This window comes from Grampus griseus (genome assembly GCF_964374135.1).
Source record: "Grampus griseus genome assembly, chromosome: 21".
NCBI classification, from domain to species: domain Eukaryota; kingdom Metazoa; phylum Chordata; class Mammalia; order Artiodactyla; family Delphinidae; genus Grampus; species Grampus griseus.
The window spans coordinates 239,217-260,226 of NC_139015.1; the positions used below are offsets into that span (position 1 = coordinate 239,217).

A 21,010-nucleotide genomic window follows, 5' to 3' on the forward strand; every position below is an offset into this window, starting at 1 on the left:
AGACCTAAGACAACAGGTCATAGTGACACCTTTGGGGCTTTTGCAATAAGCTGACCCTGACCTCCTGAGCTTTTCAGTTCTAGAAGCCAAAGCATTGCCTTCTTCCTTAAGCCTGTTTGGGTTGTGGCCTTTCTGTCACTTGAAACTGAAAGATATGCAGTTTATCCAGAGACATTAACTAAAAATCTCACTATTTCCCTTATAGTTGAAAAAAATGCTTAATACGTAAATATTGGAATTAAATGTATGGTGTTGGACTCTTTTTACATTACTATTTTAACTTTTTGACACCATAATTTGACATGAAAATGTATGAGTCAGAATTTCTGATAAGTAGATCTTATTACATAGTTTTTTTTATTATAGATACATTTTCATGTAGGTGTCTCTTATATTTCTAAAAAATGGGTTAATTACTTGAAACTGTATATTTATTCTTTGACAAAAATTTAAAATCATGTTTAAGAAAGTCAAATGAAACTGAGCTTTGAAATTTCATAGAAATTTATCAAAATATTGCTTTCTTAGCCAAAAGGCCACAAAGATAAAAAATGTCTAAATATTCTTCAATATTTCTAGTGGAAGAAAGATGAAACTATGATAGAGGCTTATTTTTCAAGAGGATATGTTATAATAATGCAATATATTGCATTTTTCTCCATCTGTCTCAAAGAAATAGAAGCATAGTTATGAAGATTCAGATTTTTAAAATCGTAGATGGTTGACCTATTGCCCCTAAATCATTTTTAGCTTCAAAAAACAATTGAAAAAACCCCATTCAGTAACAATTCATGATCATATGTTGAGACTTCATGAGGAATCTTTAATCTGTTTTATGATGTATCTAAGAGCTCTGACTCCATGGATTTAGAATGGGGTGTGCATATGCTTGGCAGAGTAATTCCACACAAATATTTTATATTCTTACAGGTTTTTCCCTTACGTTCGTTTTTTTAACATAAGTAGAAACTACTTAATAGTGAAAGTACTTCCAAACATTATATTTTATCTCCATTAATCTGGTAATTAAGGGTTAAATTCCCCCCCTCCCCACTTTGTCCCCTATAATATCCCCGCAGTGTCTTCCTTTAGGCACTATATGGTACAGCTGGCCAAAGAGGAATGCTCCAATTTCATCATTCATCTTTGTTAGTTTATAAAAAGCAAACATGCATCTGGCATGTAGTCTGCAGGTCATAAAACGGCATGAGGGCTTCCCTGGTGGCGCAGTGGTTGAGAGTCCGCCTGCCGATGCAGGGGGCGCGGGTTCATGCCCCGGTCAGGGAAGATCCCACATGCCGCGGAGCGGCTGGGCCCGCTGAGCCTGCGCGTCCGGAGCCTGTGCTCCGCAACGGGAGGGGCCAGAGCAGTAAGAGGCCCGCAAAACGCAAAAAAAAAAAAAAAAAAAAAAAAAAAAACTGCACGAGATCGACACCTTCTGAACTAGTCAGTTGGGAATGCATTTTTACAAGCCTCTCTGCTAACATCAATCAGAGAAAGAATCTCATTTTCAATAGCCGAGTTGCAGGGACACACGGTTTGTTATTTTTCTGCAGAGTTTATCAGTGACTTGCCCAAGCAAGTGACGGATGGTTATGAATCTGGCTTCCTATAACTCGAGAAAACACTTTTCATTCTTTGTCTATACTCACGTGGCTAGGGCTATCTAGTAAAACTAAGCTGATTACCCACTTGCCCAAATGTATACGGTAGTAAAAGTGACTTCGTGGAAGAGCTTCTCAAAATCATCAACGTTCCATTCTAGTCTCAGGAATATTAGGTCGGCTTAAATTGAGATTGGTGTGGAAGCCTTAGCTAATAGAATTAACCGTAAAAAAATCTAAAGAAAATCAGAACTGTTCAAAACCCACTGAATAACAACTCCAATGATCAGTTAAGAGCCCCTCTTTCTCCTGGTTAGGCTTTGCAATGTAAGTGGTACTTTGATATAGACAATGAGTATGCTTCCTTCCACTTAATCCTCAGTGTTATTGTTCTGTTATCATTTCAAAACATGTTCTCATCTTTCTTAACCCTTTCATTGGTTTGTAACAGTGGCTGGCAAACTTATTTCATAAAGGGCCAGATAAAAAATATTTCAGACTTTGTGGACCATATAGTCCCTGCTACAAGTATTTAACTCTGCCTTTAGAGCTCTAAAGCAGCCAGAGACAATATGTAAATGAGTGGGTGTGACTGTGTCTCAATAAAACTTTATTTACAAAAACAAGCTTTGGCCCAGGGGTAAGTTTGCCAACCTCTAGTCTTGCTTTAAAGTTTCTACCCTGCCCTATTTCCTTATAGTCTTTAAATCATTCTTGATTTTTTTTCTGGCAAATTTAATGCCTATTTTGCTAGATAATTAAAATGTCTGACTCCATCTTTTCCTAGTTTACCCTCTATGCTGGCTTTGATCTGCTTCTGTCTTTTAAGCAGCTATGGATATTTTGACTTGTTTTTTAAAATCCTGACACACTGACTGGATAAAAAGTCATGAATTTCCTTTGAATGAATTTTCATCTTTACTCGAAAGATAATTAATTAATGCCCACTGCCCTTCCCCACAGTATTTGGAAGCCCCTCCCCCACCTTCAACTTGGAGGTAGAGGTAGAAATTCTCATGCAGTATTTTATCTGTGGATTTTAGACTTTTCAAAGTGTACGGGTATACCTTTTGTTGCTCTTTTAAGTCACCATTCTGTACCATGCATGAAATTCACTGATTACTGGATTGGGGTCATGTTTGGTTTTCTGTATCTTCTTGGTTTGTCTACAGCAGAGCTGTCTTGGTGGCTTTATTCTCTCTATGTTCACAACATTTCAAGGCTAATGACTCCAGGTTGATCATTCTCCTGAACTCCAAATCCACAACCGGTCTTCTAGATATTTCCACTTGGATATTACACGGGCATCGAAAACTTAACACACGTCTAAAGCACAGCAAATATGATCTTCTCTGAACACTCGCTTCCTCTGCATTTCCTATTTCAAGGAATGGTTCCACCATCCACTCACCCAGTTTCTCAAAGCAGAAACCTGAATGTCAACCTTGATTCCTCTTCTCCCTTTTTCTCTGCACCTAATCAATGACCAGATCCTCCTTTTCTCCACCCCAAACATCTCTTGAATCAGTCTATTTCTTTCCATTTCACTGAAACAACCGTTTAGACCACATGGTCACTTCCTGACAAGATCTCAACAAGGGGTTGGTTTCCCAGGTGCCAGTCTTGTCCTAGCTATTCATTCTCAACACTTAAATCTGAGTAATGTTGGTAGAAATCAAATGTGGTTATTTCACTTCTCTAGCTAAAATACTTCCTTTAATTGGTCCCTGCTGCTTTCTGAGTAGTTAGAACTCCTTAACCTGGCTTACAAGACCTTTGTGATTATTATTTCCTCCACTGGGAGACTTCTCACCTGCTCTCTTATCCCCCTCCCCAATTCCTTTAGCAATCAGCTTAGACAATGGTCTCACGAAGTTCCTTGAGGGCTAATCTAGTTCACTGTTGTAGCACCAGAATTTAGGACACAGACTTCTTGGCACCAAGTACGCATACAATAATTTTGCTGAATGAAGTGAAGAATCAATTCAGTTCCTAGAGATTGTGAGATCTAAACAGGTCAAAATGATGTCTTAAAAGCACAGCAGAGACACGTGCTGATTTTCTTTCATCACCTTTTTCCTGCCCTCAGACACTATGCTAATCCTTGAATTCCTGTTTCTATTTTTACTCTAATAGGTATCTTTACATGTTCTTGATGAACTGGACATTAAGCAATCCATAAAATTACAAAAAGTATTAGAAGAAATTATAGGAAATACTACACATAAGTACAACTTATGTATGTACTTATAAAGACACACAACCCAGAATTCATGAAGGAAAAGTTAAACCTTATCAACATTTACCTTGTAAAAGTTTATCGTTTGAAAATTTCCGCATGATGAAAGACACCATAAACAAAGTTAAAAGATAACGAAAACTTGGGATAAAATATGTGCAACACACCTCATAAAGAACTGATAAGAAGAATATACAAAGAACTCCTAAAAATTAAAAAGAAACAGTCAAGTAACTCAATAGAAAAAAATGGTCAAGAAAAATAAATAAGCAATTAGCAAAAGAAGAAATGCAAACAATCAAGGAACATATATGAAGATAATCAATCTAACTAGTAATTGGGGAAATGCAAATTAAACAACAAAAATGGAGTCATTTCCACCCAGCAGACAAAATTCATATTTTTCATTTTGTTGGACAACTTTGCTTATGTACAATGATCACGTACAGATCATGAACATGGGGAAGATAAGCGCTATCCTACGGATGAAGTGCACAATGGCGAAACTCACTTGCAAGGCAATTGGCAGTAGCTCCCAGAATTACAAATTAAAATACCCCGTGACCCAGCAATTTCATTTCTAAAAATCTGTCCCAAAGAAATATTTGTACATTTACACAGATTTACATGCAGATATACACACACAGGTTCACTACAGATCTGTGTTTATACTAAGAGCAAAAACAAAGAGAAACAACTAAATAATTATTAACTAGTCGTGGTAAAATTCATTAGGACAACCGTGTCTCTATTATAAAGTAGGAGATAGGCCTATATGTACTGACATGAAAAGATCTCTAAGTTACCTTCTTTGGCAGAATCCAATTTAGAACAGTACCTATCCCGTTTACGTTTAAAACATAAATGTGCATCTAAGTTCACTGAAGGAGGCGTACAAACACGTACTCTTTAAGTTGTTGACAGTGGTTACTCCTGACAATGAGAATGTAGCACTTGTGTATGGTTACTAGTAATAACCCTGCCCAGGAATGCAGAGGTTCTTACATGGAGAAAGGGGACACTTTCTAAAGAGGTTCTGTGCGATGCCCCTTGTTACACTGTGAACCTTGCAGTGGCAGCAAATGGTAATGGGTGTAAACTACAGGGGAGACTTTTAGTTCCAGCCTGTGTGGCTCTGATTTTCCTCTCCTTCTAAAACTCATTCAAAAAACAGTGATCAAAAAAAAAAAAAAAAAAAAAAAAAAAAAAACAGTGATCAAACCCCATGTTCCTTTTGTACTACCAGGAGGCTACTGGGGTCCTTTGCTTCTGAGAGCACAAGCTGGACTTTTCTTTCCTAGAAGGGGACTCCCAGGGCTCTAAAACTTCTGTGGATAGTAAAAGGGTTCAGAGTAACCTGAATCTCTCCCTATAGTAGGATCTCATAGGGTCTTTCAAATGAATAGTAATTCCCCCTGCCCCAAATCATCTGCCAGGTTAACGTATTTTAAGGCTCTGAGACTGAGTGCCATTCTATATTCTGATATCTGGATTCTTTTTAAGAAGTACTTAGGAACTTCCTAAGTAATTTCCTCCCTTCCCTCCCTCCCACCCTCTCTCTTTCTTCTTTTTTTAAACCATTTTTCCCCCCTCTTCCTATTTCTGTTACTATTTTATTTAACTTTTATTTTTCAATATGTTTTTTGGAGAACACCATTGTCTCATCCTCCTGCTAGGACTTCTTAAAAATCTATTTTCAAATATTTCCCTATTTTCATTTGGTAAATCTCCAAACTTAGACCAGCTCTGTCCATTCATCACACTCATTCTGAGGCTTACGTTAAAATTTCATTCATTGTTTCCCTCCTCATTTTCACTGCTAGCACACTCCTGCTTTCTCCTGCAGTTTGGATCTTTCGTTTGTATTTTTCTTCCTTCCTTTCTCTCTCTCTCTCATTACGGTTTCTTTTTAATTTCTAAATAAGCTCAGTTGAATCTGAGCTTATTTAGAAATTAATTCAGTTGAATTGTAATCTCTACAATTATCAACCTCTGAAGATGTAAAAAAAGCCTGTTTTAGATACATCTTCCTGACATCTAGCCCCACGAAGTAGCAACTCTGAAGGACAAAGAACAACTCTATCTACTTACAAGTAAGATGCATCTTTCCTGGCAGGATTTATACTTTGACACTCTACCATCTTGAACAAAATTTAGGAAGAGGCTTTAAGTCATTCTTGGGCCCTCAACCATCCAATATGCAGGAGAGGGCTTGCATCCCATGCCTCTGGTCCCCACAGGGGAGCTATCCACTGGAGGACCAGACAGGGAAGCAAGATGTCAAAGGAAACTCTGACGAGATCTCCCGAATGAGAAGGACAACAGGAACATGGTAACCACTGCCAGAGACAATATATTTTGGAGAAATCATCTCATTAATAAGCGTCTTGAGTCTCTAAAACACAGAGCTTTCTCTGGCTAGCTGTTGCACTTTGATGCTTCCACAGCAGGACCACCATACGGGGAGCTGCTGAAAGCCAGGACACCCCCTATTGAATGAGACTTGTCGTAGGGTAACCAGGTGAAACTGACGATGCGCACAGAAGCGTTTGGGAGAGAACCGAGAGCTGCCTCGTCAGTCTCAGGCGTGGAAAGCATGTCAGGGGAGGCTCACCACTGGTTTCCTTGTTCTCAAGTGAGAAGGCTGGAATTTGGCGGGGAAGGGAGGAGAGAGAGACTAGAAGATTCCTTCTGAAACTAACAGAGTGCTACTAGCCATATGAAATGGTGATTGGAGTACACTGTCTGGTTACACTAAAGCCAAACGCTATCGACAGCTGTTTACATTCCGATAGTGGAATCTGTTTCTCTGCCTACCCACCATCCTTACCCCTTTATTCTGGAGACAGAACTTCAGTTTCCTTGTAGGGCAGGTGACCTAATTCAGACCAATGAGAGTCGGGCTCAGGCCAGGCCCAGGTCGCATGTAACCATTGAAAAAGGTGTCCTCCCTGCACTGGGTTTGTTATGCTAGAGGAATGTAAACCTCGAGCTGGTGGGAGAGACATCCCGAGAATGGTGGCAGCATAGAACAAGCAGAGTTGACAGATGATTAACCCAGATATCTGTTACCACTGTCTGTACGCCTAGGTGCAGTTCTCTCCAAATTTGTCAGTTATATAAGCTGAGGATGGAGCAGTGTGGAGTCACTGTCTTCAACCCCACTCCAGACACACAGTATTTACTAGGGATCAGTTCCCATCTCTTCACCTGTCTTTTCTCTGATCTTAGCGACTTCACCAGCAGAGTGAGTTCCGGGATATGAACAAGACGTGGCTCGGTCTAGAGGGAGGATGCCTTTGTAGGTGAAGATAAAGCTGAAGAAATATGTAAAAGCCAAGTGGAGGCCTGCAGCGTGGATCCCTTGCTCAGAAACCGTTTCCAATGAGAAAAGGGTATCTTGTCCTTGCTTCCAAAGTGCCTACAGGCCCTGTGTGGAGATGTTCGCCACAATTCGCTGGTCCAGTGACCACAAGTTTCTGACGTCCACTGTGCGATTTAAAAGTTGACTCTCCCATAGCCCACCTCTGCCCTGATGTCTGCTCCAGCTGCCTCTGTGCGACACCTGGAGCTCAGATTTGAGAAGCAAAGGGGGAGACACCTTGTTGAGTCCACAGAGGGTGGGGATCTTTGTCAAGGCCTTTATGGTGGGTAAAAGATGGTCTTAGTTCTGAAAAGCTAATGAGTCTGTGTATGCAACAGCTATTTATTTGAGCCTTAAAGAAACAAGGTCCGACTGAACAGGAGATTTACTTCTCATGACCACGCAGGTGCTGCGAGAGTAGCTAGAGCCCCTCCGGAGGCTACTTTATTGGTAGCCCACCTCTCTTGGTCCTCATTGCAGATTCCCCTCGAAGCCTGCTCTTCCTCATGCCTGTTAGAGACATAAAGGGGAAGCTGGCTCCACAGGCAGAGAGGGTCACCTATTTTTTTAAAAAATAAATTTATTTTATTTATTTTTGGCTGCGTTGGGTCTTTGTTGCTGTGCACGGGCCTTCTCTAGTTGTGGCAAGCAGGGACTGCCTTCATTGCAGTGCGCGGGCTTCTCATTGCGGTGGCTTCTCTTGTTGTGGAGCATGGGCTCTAGGTGCGTGGGCTCAGTAGTTGTGGCATGCGGGCTTCAGAAGTTGTGGCTTGCGGGCTCAGTAGTCGTGGCTTGCGGGCTCTAGAGCACAGGGTCAGTAGTTGTAGTGCACGGATTAGTTGCTCCGTGGCATGTGGGATCTTCCCGGACCAGGGCTCCAACCGTGCCCCCTGCATCGGCAGGCGGATTCTTTATTTATTTAGTGAGATCCATAGGTTGAGGATCTTTAGGCTTAGGCAGTAGAAATGGGTGAAGCGGATTTGGTAAAGGAAGGTATATTTTGGAGGCGAAGGAAGATGCTTGGCGTAAGAAAAAATATTTATTTCACCGTATGTGGCTGTCCTTTCTAAAATTTTTAAATATATCTTTTTCAGTTCTGGGAATAGTAAGCAACTTTCTTTGTGTGTGTGTGTGTGTGTGTGTGTGTGCATGTGTGCGTGCGTGTGTGTGTGCGTGTGTGTGTGTGTATGTTCTGCAAAGTTCTTAAAGTTGTGTTCTACAAAATTACTCAGACTAGACTAGCAGCTATTCGTATGATACGCTTAATTTCTGATTCGGGCTAAATCAACCTCTCTTCATCTTCTCCTCCTTCTTAGTTACTTAATGTGTTAAATCAAATTACTTATAGCTACTTTCTGGCTAATTCACCATTTTGACATCAAACTTAGTTTAGACAATAGATCTCTAATGGTACAGTTCCTACGTATCATAGAATTTCAAGTATAGTCCTTATTTTAAACATTCTGTTTTATTGTCCTCATATAATGATAATGATATCCTTAATTGCCAGATTATGTGTCTTGACTTGGGGTTTGGTGTGGAAAATATTGTCTGTATACACACAGCCCATGCTTAAGTTCAAGGAACCCTCCAGCTTGGGTTATAAGGCACCCAGGTTACAATCTCAGGATATAATAAAGCTGGCACTGAGATTCCTTCTCAGAAGATCAACAAAATTAGGTTAGGGACAGGAATACAAATTATATGAGCTAAGTAGAGAATCCACAGGAGGTCTTCTATCAGCTCAGATTTCCCCTTGGAGAGGCAAGTCTAGAGACAGCCTAGCTTCAGGCTAAGAAGAATAAACAAGGGGGGAACGCGGCCAGTTCACAGCTGATAAATTTTGAGGAAAGAGAGAAACCTCCTCAGCTGATAACAATACTAAAGAGTTGATTAGCCCCTCGGTTACTCTGCAGCGTCTCTGCAGACTTGGCCCTGCAGTTTGCTTCCCTCTGCAAGAGTCTGTAACCTCCTCAAGGTAAATCTTTTAGAAGACAAGTGTGAAATATCTGATCAAGGAGGAAGGGAAGGGACTTCCCTGGCGGTCCAGCACTCCGCGCTTCCACTGCAGGGGGCATGGGTTCGATCCCTGGTCGGGGAACTAAGATCCCTCATGCTGTGTGGCAAAAGAATAAAAAATAAAAGAGTAATTAAAAAAAAAAAAAAGGAGGAAGGGAAGCTCCTCTTCCTCCCTGGGCAATAGAACACAGTGGGGTAGGGGCTCCTTGGGGGAAAGCAAGGAGGAAAGTTGCCGTCTGGGCTGGGGGTCAGAGAGGACTGATGCTGTGGTTCCTAAGACAGGCACATGGGCGCGCTGAGGAGGGATCGGGGCAACTGCATATCATTAGGCAGGAGGGGCTGCGAGGGCTAAGGACCACCTAAATCTATCAGGAGCAGACAGCAAAGGAGGCTTCAGCTCAGAACCAGTGGCTCAAGTTTCTCAAGAGCTCAGGTTAAAAGAAAACAGGGAAAATAGTGACCAATGTGCTAGAATGAAAGGGGAGAATTGCAACTCTTAGGAAGTTGAGACACAAATAACGTTTGGTTTCAGAATGACTGTAGTGTGTGTGTGTGTGTGTGTGTGTGTGTGTGTGTGTGCGCGCGTGTGTGTGTGCGCGCGTGTGTGTGTGCGCGCGTGTGTGTGTGCGTGTGTGTGTGTGTGTGTGTTGGGGGCAATGGGGAGAGCTGACAGTTGGTTCTGGCGCTCTGCTTCTGAGAGAGCAGTACAGGGCAGGCCTTGTTTTTACTGTGTTTCCCTTCATTGTGCTCCAAAGATATTGCATTTTTCATACATTGAAGGTTTGTGGCAACTCCGCGTGAAGCAAAGACCATCGCGCCGTTTTGCCAACAGCATTTGCTCACCTTGTGTCTCTGTGTCACGTTTTGGTAATTCTCACAATATTTCAAACTTTTTCATTACCATATCTGTGATGGTGATCTATGATGGTTTTTTGATGTTTGATGTTACGACTTTGATGTTACAACTTGCTTAGGGCTCAGATGACGGTTAACACTTTTTAGCAATATTTTTATATTAAGGTATGTACACTGTTTTTTAGACATAAGGCTATTGCCCACTTAACAGACTGCAGTACAGGGTAACTTAACAGTGTAGGGTAAACATAACTTTGATATGCACTGGGAAACCCCACAATTAGTGGGACTTGCTTTATTCTGATACTTGCTTTACTGCAGTGCTGTGGAACCGGACCCGCAACATCTCCGAGGTCTGCCTGAAGTTAGGTCCACTCTATTTGGAAAGGAAAAGGCCATTCAACCTTCTCTGACAACCTTTTATGAATTTCACCCAGTCAAGGGGAGCACTTTTGAAAGCAAAAGAAGGAAAATAGGATAATAATAGCTGCTACTTACAATATAATATATCCCCGGCAATACACTAAGTACTTTACAAACATTCTCTAGCTTAATCCTTCCAGAAACTTCTTTATCACTCTTTTATACATGAAGCAATTGAAATGTAAAGGGATAAGAACCTTGTCTAAGGTCACATAAGCACTACGAGTTGGAGGGAAGATCTGACTCTAAACCTGCTCTTTTAACCAACACTACATTGCCCACGTGGACACTCCCAAAAGGGCAGGTGGAATGAAGGTGGGGGTAGGGAAACACACACTAACCCACACAGCAGGTGACCACAGAGGTCCAGACAGAAACTGAATCCTTCCAAAAACCTCAGTCCCAAAGGGACACCAAAACTGAACAGCTCCAGGGGCAAGTCCTCCATCACTGGAGACAAACACTAACTCTCACTTCTCTATTCTCTGAAATTGAAATACACTAGCACGGAGGATGTGCGCAACGGGGAAAATAATTATTTCTTAACCCTGGGCTTATATGGGGTGGAATATCATAATCCTTTTCACAGGGTGTAAAGTTAAGGATAAAAAGACACTGGAAAGAAAAAATAGACACTGGAAGTACAGCTTCAAGGGGACTGCTTTCTGTTCCTTTTTTTTTTTTTCTTTTCATCCAGGCCTTCCAACAGAAGAGCTTGGGAGCTGTCTTGCACCTTTTGGAATGTTGCATTATTAAAATACTGCTTTAGAGCTCCCAATCTACAGGGTCCTAAAAACTGCACCAAGGAGAACTGTCACCTGGAGATTACCACGAGGAATGGAGAACAAGGTACATTACACGGTAGCTTGGTTACCTTGCCTTTTCCCTGAATGACGATAATCTTGCATTTGTCTCCGGGAAAATAGGGAGCAAAATCACCCTATCAGCACTCATACATTTTTCAAAAACTTTAATCTGTGGGGATAGGATTTTTTTCTTTTTTTTTTGGCAACAGATAACCAGGTACCCGCGAGAACTCATAAACCTGAGTTCCGGCACAAGCTCGCTTTCCTGCTCAGCGTCTCTTACCTCCCTCATTGTCCTTGCTATCTGTGCAGAGGGTCTCCATGGCCACGTCACACCCTGCTCCCCTCCACCCTGGCTGGCAAACACAATGCCAGCCGTTTTGGTCCAGTGTGCATCTTCCATTGCTGTTGCACAGACCGGGGCACCCCTCTGTCAAAAGAGACAAAGAAGGACAACAGAAGTGATTTGAGTATTGAAAGTTTTTGCACCTCAAATAAACAAATGAGGGACACTTAGTGGGAACAGGCCTTTCGAAACAGCACAAATACTGTAATTGCACATGGATAGAAACAGCAACATTATCTAAGGAATCTCATTCTTATCCAAGTGGCATCTTTGATTGGCCTGACCCTTGAGACACCACTTACCTGTGCAGGACAGAAATACCTGCAGTGATCCACTAAATTGCTGCAGGCCAGACAAAATTAACTTAAATTTTTTTCCTTTAGCAAAGCGACAAGGTTGGTTGTAAGGTGTGAAAAAGCGTCACAACAAGACCATCTCAGAAGCCCTAGAAGAGACCTTCAATCTGTTGTAAACAACACTGGCCTTCTTAAAAGCGCCTTGTTGCTTTCAAAAATTCCCTCTAATTTCAAAGCATGAAAGCGGGTATGAGGATATGAATGATGTTGAAAAGAGAACATTAATTTTATCTGGCCTCAGAGTTGCCGTATATTCATGTGAAATTACAGTGCATTAAATAACTGCACAAAGTATAGGCCAGTATTAGTGACTATACTTTATGCCGAGAATACATTCCTTTTCACAGAATAAGCAAAGCCCAGGAAATAGTGAAGCAGCTTAGCATCTATTCTAACAAACGTTAGGATTCAGGCTGCATACGGATGGGGCAGGACCGACAGGATTTCCAGCCGAATGTAACAGCTGTGCATATTCGATTACTTAGGACGGACAAAATGAAATACCATAAGGACCACAGGAAAACATCGACAGACCGAACAAAACACGGTAGTCACGTGCTTCAAGACAGAGCGCGAAGAGTGATAGTTTGTGACAATCTCCCTAAAGCTTTTGTGCTGTTACCTTTATATCCTATCTTGTCTGCTTTTATGGGCAAGGAGGGAAAATTTGGGAAACAATGAAAATAATTTAATATATCCAAAATCTATAATTGTTTCAGCCTAACATGACATTAAAAAAAAAAAAATTCTGCCACTTCCTACAGATGATAACTGGCATGCAGCCAACATGATCTGTTTATGAGGATGACACTTGGGTAGATTCCGGTGCTCTCGTCTATGAGCGTGACACGACACTGACAGAAACGAGGATATAAATGCTCTAAAATGGCGAGAATAATTGGCTATTAATCAGATCTCTTTGGAAAGAATTACTTGTAATTTGGTATAAAATATATATTAGTAAAAACAATACTTGCTCTGGCAGGTGGAGTTTGTTCTACAGCTTCTTATAATTAGAATGCTACCCTTGTTTTGGTGACAAAGTTTAAGGGAACAATCCGTTTAAGGATGTTTATTTTAAGTCTGTATTAAAAGAATTATTCATATCTTGGCTTCCCCTCCTCCACTGTGGAACGTGAAACGAAAAGATCTCAAAGAGACCTTCTGTCTCTTAAGATTAGAGTTAACAGAAAGAAGACTATTTTGACAGTCTCTTGTGGCTGGGTATGATGAAATTACACTTATGGATACCATCAGGGCAGGAGAAGATTAATTTTGCGGCTTCTTTTCCTTCAGACAAGTACCATCTGTATTTACGGATTAGTCACCTAAAAGGTGAATTTTCCTTACGAATGCTTCTGTTTTGTTTTTAATGAAAAAAAAAATAAGGGGTTTAACTGCCCCACTGACAAAGATGTGCAGCAGCTGACTGCCTGCACACAAGGAGTTATTACATGAAAGCCTGGATATTGTCATGAATATTTTCATATTCTAATGAAAAGCACAAACAAGGAATAAAAAAATAGGTAATCTGAGGAGCAAGGGAAAGGGAATTTTCTCTTCTGAAAAATATGGTTTTCACTTATTTCTATGATAACTGAAGACAAAGAATCTGCTGTTTTCTGCTGAGTGGTGTTATCATTTGTTTTCTAGAATGCACAGTATTTTGTAGTTGTTTTAGAAAATCACAAAACATAAATTATGATATCACATATATTTCGAAACACTGAGAAAAAGCCGAAGAAGTTTCCATATGAGGATAAATGAGATTTCTCTCGACGTGTTAACCAGAATCTTCTTCAGATTGACCATTTCTTATTCTGTGGTAAGAGTGAGCGTTCATGATTCTTTGATTTAGAATTTAAAGCTTATGAGCTGAATTGCCAACAATGAAGATCTTAAAGCCAAAAAAAAAAAAACAAACCAGAAAACAAAACAAAAAAAACAAAAAACAGCAAATTACTGTTATCTTCAGTTTTTGGTTCCAGTGAAAACTAATGTTTTTACATAGGATGAAATCTGCAATAACCCAAACTTATAAAAATGAGACACAGACATTCAAGTCTCAATACTTTAAATCCAAAGGATTGCACATAATGTAAGCCTGATTTATAATTTACAAAAATATGCATGAAAACAGCCTATTTTCATACCTAGTGCAAGCTAATACACGGTTATATAGAGATATGTCAACAAAGAGCAAGTATACAGTACCTTTAACTATCTTATCCAAATAGTGAGCTTGAGAAATTAAAAAGGAAAAAAGAACAGACAGACATTTCAGAAGTGTCACATGGGACAAGGAAATTTTCAGAATTTACATGCAAATTGAGTAGCTGCAGCTGACATAAGACTCCCATTACATGACAGAGATGCACTTCATATCTTCTAAAAATGCAATATATTCACGTTTTAGAAAATGTAGTCACGATTCCAGGATATGCTCAGCATTTTCAGGAAAGTATGCAGGTAAACTAACACTCCCTTTCCCAGATTATTTGGAATGGACCCACCCTGATCCTTCCCGAGAGTGTACGAAAGCATAGCTAAGTAGAACAAATGGAATCAATTCTTTATTACTAAACAATTTGGGAAATTTACAACTATGAGATCTACAAATAATCAACTTGTTTTGGGGGGAGGTGAGAAAATAATTCTCTTTCTTTCAGTTTGTTTTTAACAAAGTAGTTTCATAAGGGCCACACAGTGGAAGGGCGGGAAGAACACGCCAAAGGCCCAGAGGAGCCATTTATGTATGTTCGGATGCTTTCTTCAATCTGCAAGATAAACCCACAGAAATTCTGCTTCAGTCACCGTCTCTCTTGAGTTCCTTGCATATTTACAAATCATCAAACTTGGTTAATAAAGAAGAAAAAATCAAGAAGGAAACTGAGAGTCCTTGAGCAAATTTAACATGGTATTATGAAGAAGGCATGTGTAAGTTCTGTAGAATATGATTACCCAGCAGCCCTGGACTACATGTCAGATGCACAGTGACGTATCACGTACACAGTCCATTAAGAAGTACGGACTGAGATCTTGTTTCTTTTCAGGATTCATACAGGAATAGGCTCTGCTTCTCACAAAAGCTTTGCCGGAACAGTCAGGATGAAGACTGAAGTCTTTTACTGTACCTGTCCATTTAATCTTTCATGAGCTTGCAGTTAGCCTACATCTTTCCTCTTGAACAGAGGCGTAAATACCTCTCCGTTCACTCACTGGAGAGACCTAATATATTCTTAATAAGCCGCAAAGCTTCTTGCTTTGCCAAAATTCATACATCCTTAATGGTCTAAAATTGCTTTTCAAAGATGCTTATGTTGATTATTTTTCATTACCGACATATGCAAGTGGTCGCAGAACTTTTAACAGAATGATTTAAACTATAACTTTCAGTTGAGCTACTCAAGTCTGGTAGTTCTGTCACGTGTGTAAACAAAACCATAAATGGTTTAGACCCATCTGTACCGTGTATATAAAAGGATGCCTCACTCTGCCACAGGATTCCATCAGAGGCTTCTGAACTGCATATAAAAATAAGCATGTTTATAGCTAACTGACAATATATTGCAGGAGAAATTAAGGGGGAGGAGAAACACTGTCAGGCACTAGTCTGAAATTACAATTTCATAAAAATAATTCTTTTCAAACATTAAAATAAAAATGTATTACTGTATAACATCATTCATATACTTTCTTAACAATTCCTTCCAAGCATTATATAATCCAGTAGTCCCATAAGGGCTCATTTAATACGGAGGATGAACAAAGTGCCTTTAAACACGGTGGAGTTTCTGGTTCAGCTAGGGTAGTACTTCTGAGGGAATTCTTAGTTTATGAAAATTAATAACACTGATCAGAGTTGGAGTATAAGCCTTTGGCTTTTACATCTGGTCCACTTCAGTTAACACAATCAAAGTAAGGAACGTAATTAATTCTGATCTGGATTAGTAGTTTTAAAGGAGGAATAAATTAGAATCCAGCCAATCCCATTATTTTAGCAAACAGAATCAATTATGCAAAACAGTGGATTATGGGTAAAGGTAGGTTTGCCACTGGGCCAAGAGAATATCGAAAGTGGAGCTGAAATTAGAAAACATTTAAAGTATACAGCAGGTCAAATTTTACATAAAGCTTTACATATTAAAAATATTTAAAACACGTTTTACAAAAAGTTGTAAAACTAACCATAAGAAAAATATCTGTACTGAAGAAAAAAATACAAAGATGTGTCATTTGCATTTTATATCATAGGGAATAGTTGAGGCTGATAGCTTAAGAGTAAGAGAGAAGGGGGGGAAACCACCACCTATATTTTGGCCACATAGAGTAAAATTTCCGACAATACCACAGAAGCCTGGCTCTAAATAATGAAGAAGTTAAAAGAAGATGTCCATATATGAGGTTCAAATAACTATTAAAGATAATAACTGCAACAATAAAAACATCATTATATAAGCCACTACAGGAAATCATCAGAAAAATGCAGGTATCTTGTAAAAAGCCATTAGCAACAATAATTGTAAAAAATAATACAGTATATTTAAAAAATTAATACACTTATCAATTGCTGAAATGCAAATTAAGCTGCAAAAAAAATCACTTTGAAAATGAACAACCGTGTTCTGACACTAAAGGAAAGTCGTTCCTATTAGATCTATGAAGAAGTTTTAAATTTGTTTTATAGAAGAAAACTCTTATAAATATGAGCTCGAGACATATAAAACGGAGCCCTTCAAAAACTGTTCTCCAGGAAAATGCTGTATTCATAAAACACTTTCCCTGGAGTTTCAATTATTGATCTTTTTTTTTTAAACATCTTTATTGGAGTGTAATTGCTTTACAATGGTGTGTTAGTTTCTGCTATATAACAAAGTGAATCAGCTATACACATACATACATCCCCATATCTCCTCCCTCTTGCTTATTTATCTTTTAAGAAGACCCCTGTGGAGTACAGGAGTGAGTGTTACCGTGTTTCCTATAAGATAGTGGTTCTTAATCTTTCTGGGGTCTCAGATCTCCGAGACAAGTGGTGAGACTTACGGATTCTCTGCGCTCGCCCCCGAAAAACATGCACACACGCTCATAAGTGCCGCTTATGATTCTAGCATTTCAGGAGCTCTGGTTCCGTAACTTGCAGATTACAAACACCTGGCTGATATATTGTTGAGTCCCAGATTTCTAGCTCTAAGTGCTTTATATCATTCTCTCATTTAATCTTCACCACAACCCTACGATGTAAATACAGTTACACAGTAAATACAGATGAAGAAAGGAGGAGAGAGGCAGTTTGTACAAGGTCACGGGCTAGCTGTCTAGGCTGTCTGGCTCTGGAGCCTGCTCTTAACCACTATGTCATAATGCCTCTTCTTAGACATTTAGAAACAAACAAAAATTTTTTCTTTAGTAGAAGAAATGAATGAAAGAATCTCAGAAGTACTGTGCAATCTTTCCTGACCTAACATGAATCTCAGCAGATGCTTGTTCCCAAAAGCCATAGGGCAGCAACATCCTTTTGACGCCTTCTACAGGCCTCCTTGGCAAAGTGCCAGGTGGATCCACCTTACGTGGCAGAAGGCAGGCGAGTGTCTTCAAATGCCAGGGCTCATCCGATACACAGTCATCCCAGAACATAACAGATGAAACAACTGTGCCAGTTTCGAGCCCATGCACTGGAAGTCCTTGGTCTAATTGCCGGTACAGGTGGGCAAAGGCTCAGTGAAATCTGAGATGTGGGAGAAAGGTCTGGCTCCTCAAAAGAATTTTTATTCTATGATTAGCTCATAAACCTCCAATATCACCAAAGCGAATGACTAGTACTGTATCTTCACACACTCCCCTCTAGGTGCTTCTTTTTAAAAAGAATTCTTTCTCTTTTCAAGGCCCCTGTTTACCGTACTTCCCCCCCTTTACTTTTGGGGAGGATGCGTGGGGATGAACACAAATTGATTTACCCTTGTCTGTGCGGCTTAGTAAAGGACGCGGATTCCACAGCCCCCCGGGAAGGAGCTGGCTCATAGCTCGTCTTCTCGTACCATTTTCGTTCCCAAAGTGGAGTAGGGAGGAACAGCATCTTTTTGGAAATTCTACCTACATGCTGTGGCCTCATCTGCTTATCTATCAAAATTATGGGCAGCCCTGCTCCCTCCGTTTCCTCTAGTTAACCGATTCTTCCCGTTCTTCCCCCTGAATACGTCTCGTGGATGAAGTCTAGGACTATAAACACAAGGGTAAATGTAAAAGGAGAAGAGAAAAAAATCCAGAACTAGCCGTGATCAATTCATTTCAGTTAAGAGATTCCAGGAAAACGCAAGGCTTTAACAATATACAGACGTAGGAGACTTAATGTGTAAATCTTCCCCATTAGAAATGCAAACTCCATGGCCACGCTAATCACTGTATTCCCCTCTCCCGGCTCATAAGGGATTCTTAATACCTGCTGAAGAAAATGATTCAATGTACTTATCATGGTGGTCCTACTGAAACGGAGCAGGACCCTATAGCCCTTGTCCCCAGGTCCTCAGCCCGCCTTTTGTCTGCGGAAAAACTTTAGCCAAAGAATAAGTTTAATCAGAGAAGTGAGAAAACGCAGAAACAGAGGAAAACAGTCAGAGGAGACCAAATAATAGGAGTTTGGTCATTCAGCACAGTCAAGGACCTTCAGCTCCTCAAGGGCTCAGATCATATTCTGAGCCGTGTCCCATGAGCTGCCCTGTAGATACAAACACCCTCCACGAGCTGGAGGAGGACGGCTACAGGATGACCAAACTGAGGCCACGACATAAGCTACTCCACTTCACACAATTCCGAGAGCTGGCCTCAAAGCAATGGGAACAAACCCTGGAACTAAAGATCAACTGTACTTAAAACAAGCAAGGTGACGCCGATGAGACCATCACATTCCTGATTTCAGGGCGACTGTCAGAGCTGACCACGCTGTTCTGCCCCCGCCCTCCGCCTGTACAGCCCTGAAACTGCCCTTTAAAAGCCCCTGTCCTCTGAACAGCAATCGGGCGTTAGTTCTCGGACAGGAGTCCACCCTCTCCTCTGGTTGCCGGCCTCCGAAACAAAGGAACGTTTCCTTTCCTACCAACACTCGTCTCAAGAACTGGCTTTCGAGTGGCGAGCAGCTGGACCTGGGTTCGGTAACACTATGTCCTACATGTGTTTGCAGCTCCTGGAGAAATTCTACGAATAACAGAGAGGCTACCTTGTGGGAAAGAAGCATATGTGAGCAATACCTCATTTACAATATCCTTCCCTCGCCTTCACCCATCTGTTCCTCTCCCCCTGCCCGATCGATCTATCCTAATCATATACAGCGGTACTAACAGTCACTAGCCTTTACTGACTGTTACTATGTGCTGAAAACTATGCCAAGCATTTTATATGAACTGGCTCATTTAATTTTCACCACTCTATGGGGTAATAGGTACTTTTATTATCTTCCCTACTTCACAAATGAAGAAACTTGAGGCACAGGAAATTAAATAACTTCCTCAAGTGGCCAAAATTCCAACCAGGTGGTCTGAGACAAAAGTCCATACACTTAATAAACAAGCTCTACGTACAACTCAGCAGAAGCAGAACTGTGTACCTGGGTAAGATAGACGAGAAACATACCTGTTTTTGGATTGGTCAATGAATTTACCTGAATGAGAAAATAAGACCAAAAAAATATGGAAATCCTTATTTCAACATTGACAATTAAAGAGAGAAACTGGGAAGTAAGATTAAAATCCAAACAACTTGAAGTATTAATCTGTGGACACAGCCTCATAAAGGAGGGGACTTTATGTACTTAAGAAATCTTTGTAATGAGAACTGCTGTAACTTGTTCTAAAAGTCCCAAGTTTGGAAAACCGATCGGCAAGATATTAAAACTGAGGGATAAAACCAGGAAAAATTAGGGCTTCCCTGGTGGCGCAGTGGTTGAGAGTCCACCTGCCGATGCAGGGGACATGGGTTTGTGCCCCGGTCCGGGAAGATCCCACATGCCGCGGAGCGGCTGGGCCTGTGAGCCATGGCCGCTGAGCCTGCGCGTCCGGAGCCTGTGCTCCGCAACGGGAGAGGCCACAACAGTGAGAGGCCCACGTACCGCAAAAAAAAAAAAAAAAAAAAAACAGAAAAAATTAAAACAAGTGAGTTTGAAAAATCAAAGACCAGAATCATTTCAGCTGATGTCTGTTGTATAAGAAATATTTGCTGAGTGACAGTTCCAAAGAAGGCTGCTCCTTTAAAAAAGAGGTCAGAGGAGTATATGTGCCTGTCTGGGGGAGAAACTGGGGTATTGGAGGTCTTCAGGAATAAGATTAGTTCCCACTTTGCTTTCCTTTCACTGTCAAACCGATTCTTCAAAACACAGAGAAGAAACAAAGGCAAACCAAGTTGGTTATATCTACGTTAGGCAGCTCACAAGGGAAAATATGCCAACAGTTTGACTGTGTGTACACAGTTGCTGATGTGTGTAGTTGTGATCTATTCACACTGTTTCTGCTGTCAACAATGTGCTCGGTTGGAGCACATTAAATAGGACAGTATTTTCACTGCGCTATTGAATTCACTCTTGGGGATATCCTAGACACAGGCAAAGAACACAGAATCTAGAACGCTAGAAATACTTCTCAGTTTAATTACTGCACGAAGATCTCAGGGGCCCATCTCCAAAAGAGGATAATTCAATCAGATGAGTCCATAATAAAATACAGACATATCCTTCACCACGGTGAACACTGCAGAGTTCTGAGTCGAGGACAAGTTTTTATTTAGCATTGTGTGTTTCGTAATACTTTATCATACAGACTTCAAAATGATTCACGTTAGTATCTCATTAAAGTTATAAGCAGGTATCTTTCTTAGATTATTCATTTACCAATTTCTGTAGGATGACAGAAAAGCTACGGTCTGCAAATAAGTACATATTAGATCCATTTATTCCGATCAGCAACTGTTTAAATCAGTGTGCGAGCCACATACCCATTGATTTGATGTTCCT

The 21,010-nt window shown here is 40.5% G+C and overlaps 1 protein-coding gene across 2 annotated transcripts in view; it reads right to left on the reverse strand.

Moving 5' to 3' along the window:
* Positions 1 to 21,010, reverse strand: part of TENM3 (teneurin transmembrane protein 3) — a 157,159-nt gene that overhangs the window by 66,172 nt on the left and 69,977 nt on the right. The window contains exons 9-10 of one of the 2 annotated variants that reach the window (XM_082680575.1): positions 14,227 to 14,253; positions 11,594 to 11,740 (exon numbers count right to left, since the gene is read on the reverse strand). In XM_082680575.1, the coding sequence (XP_082536701.1) occupies positions 11,594 to 11,740; positions 14,227 to 14,253 (174 nt within the window). The remainder of the gene's footprint in view (positions 1 to 11,593; positions 11,741 to 14,226; positions 14,254 to 21,010) is intronic. The other variant, XM_082680576.1, reaches the window with a different exon arrangement.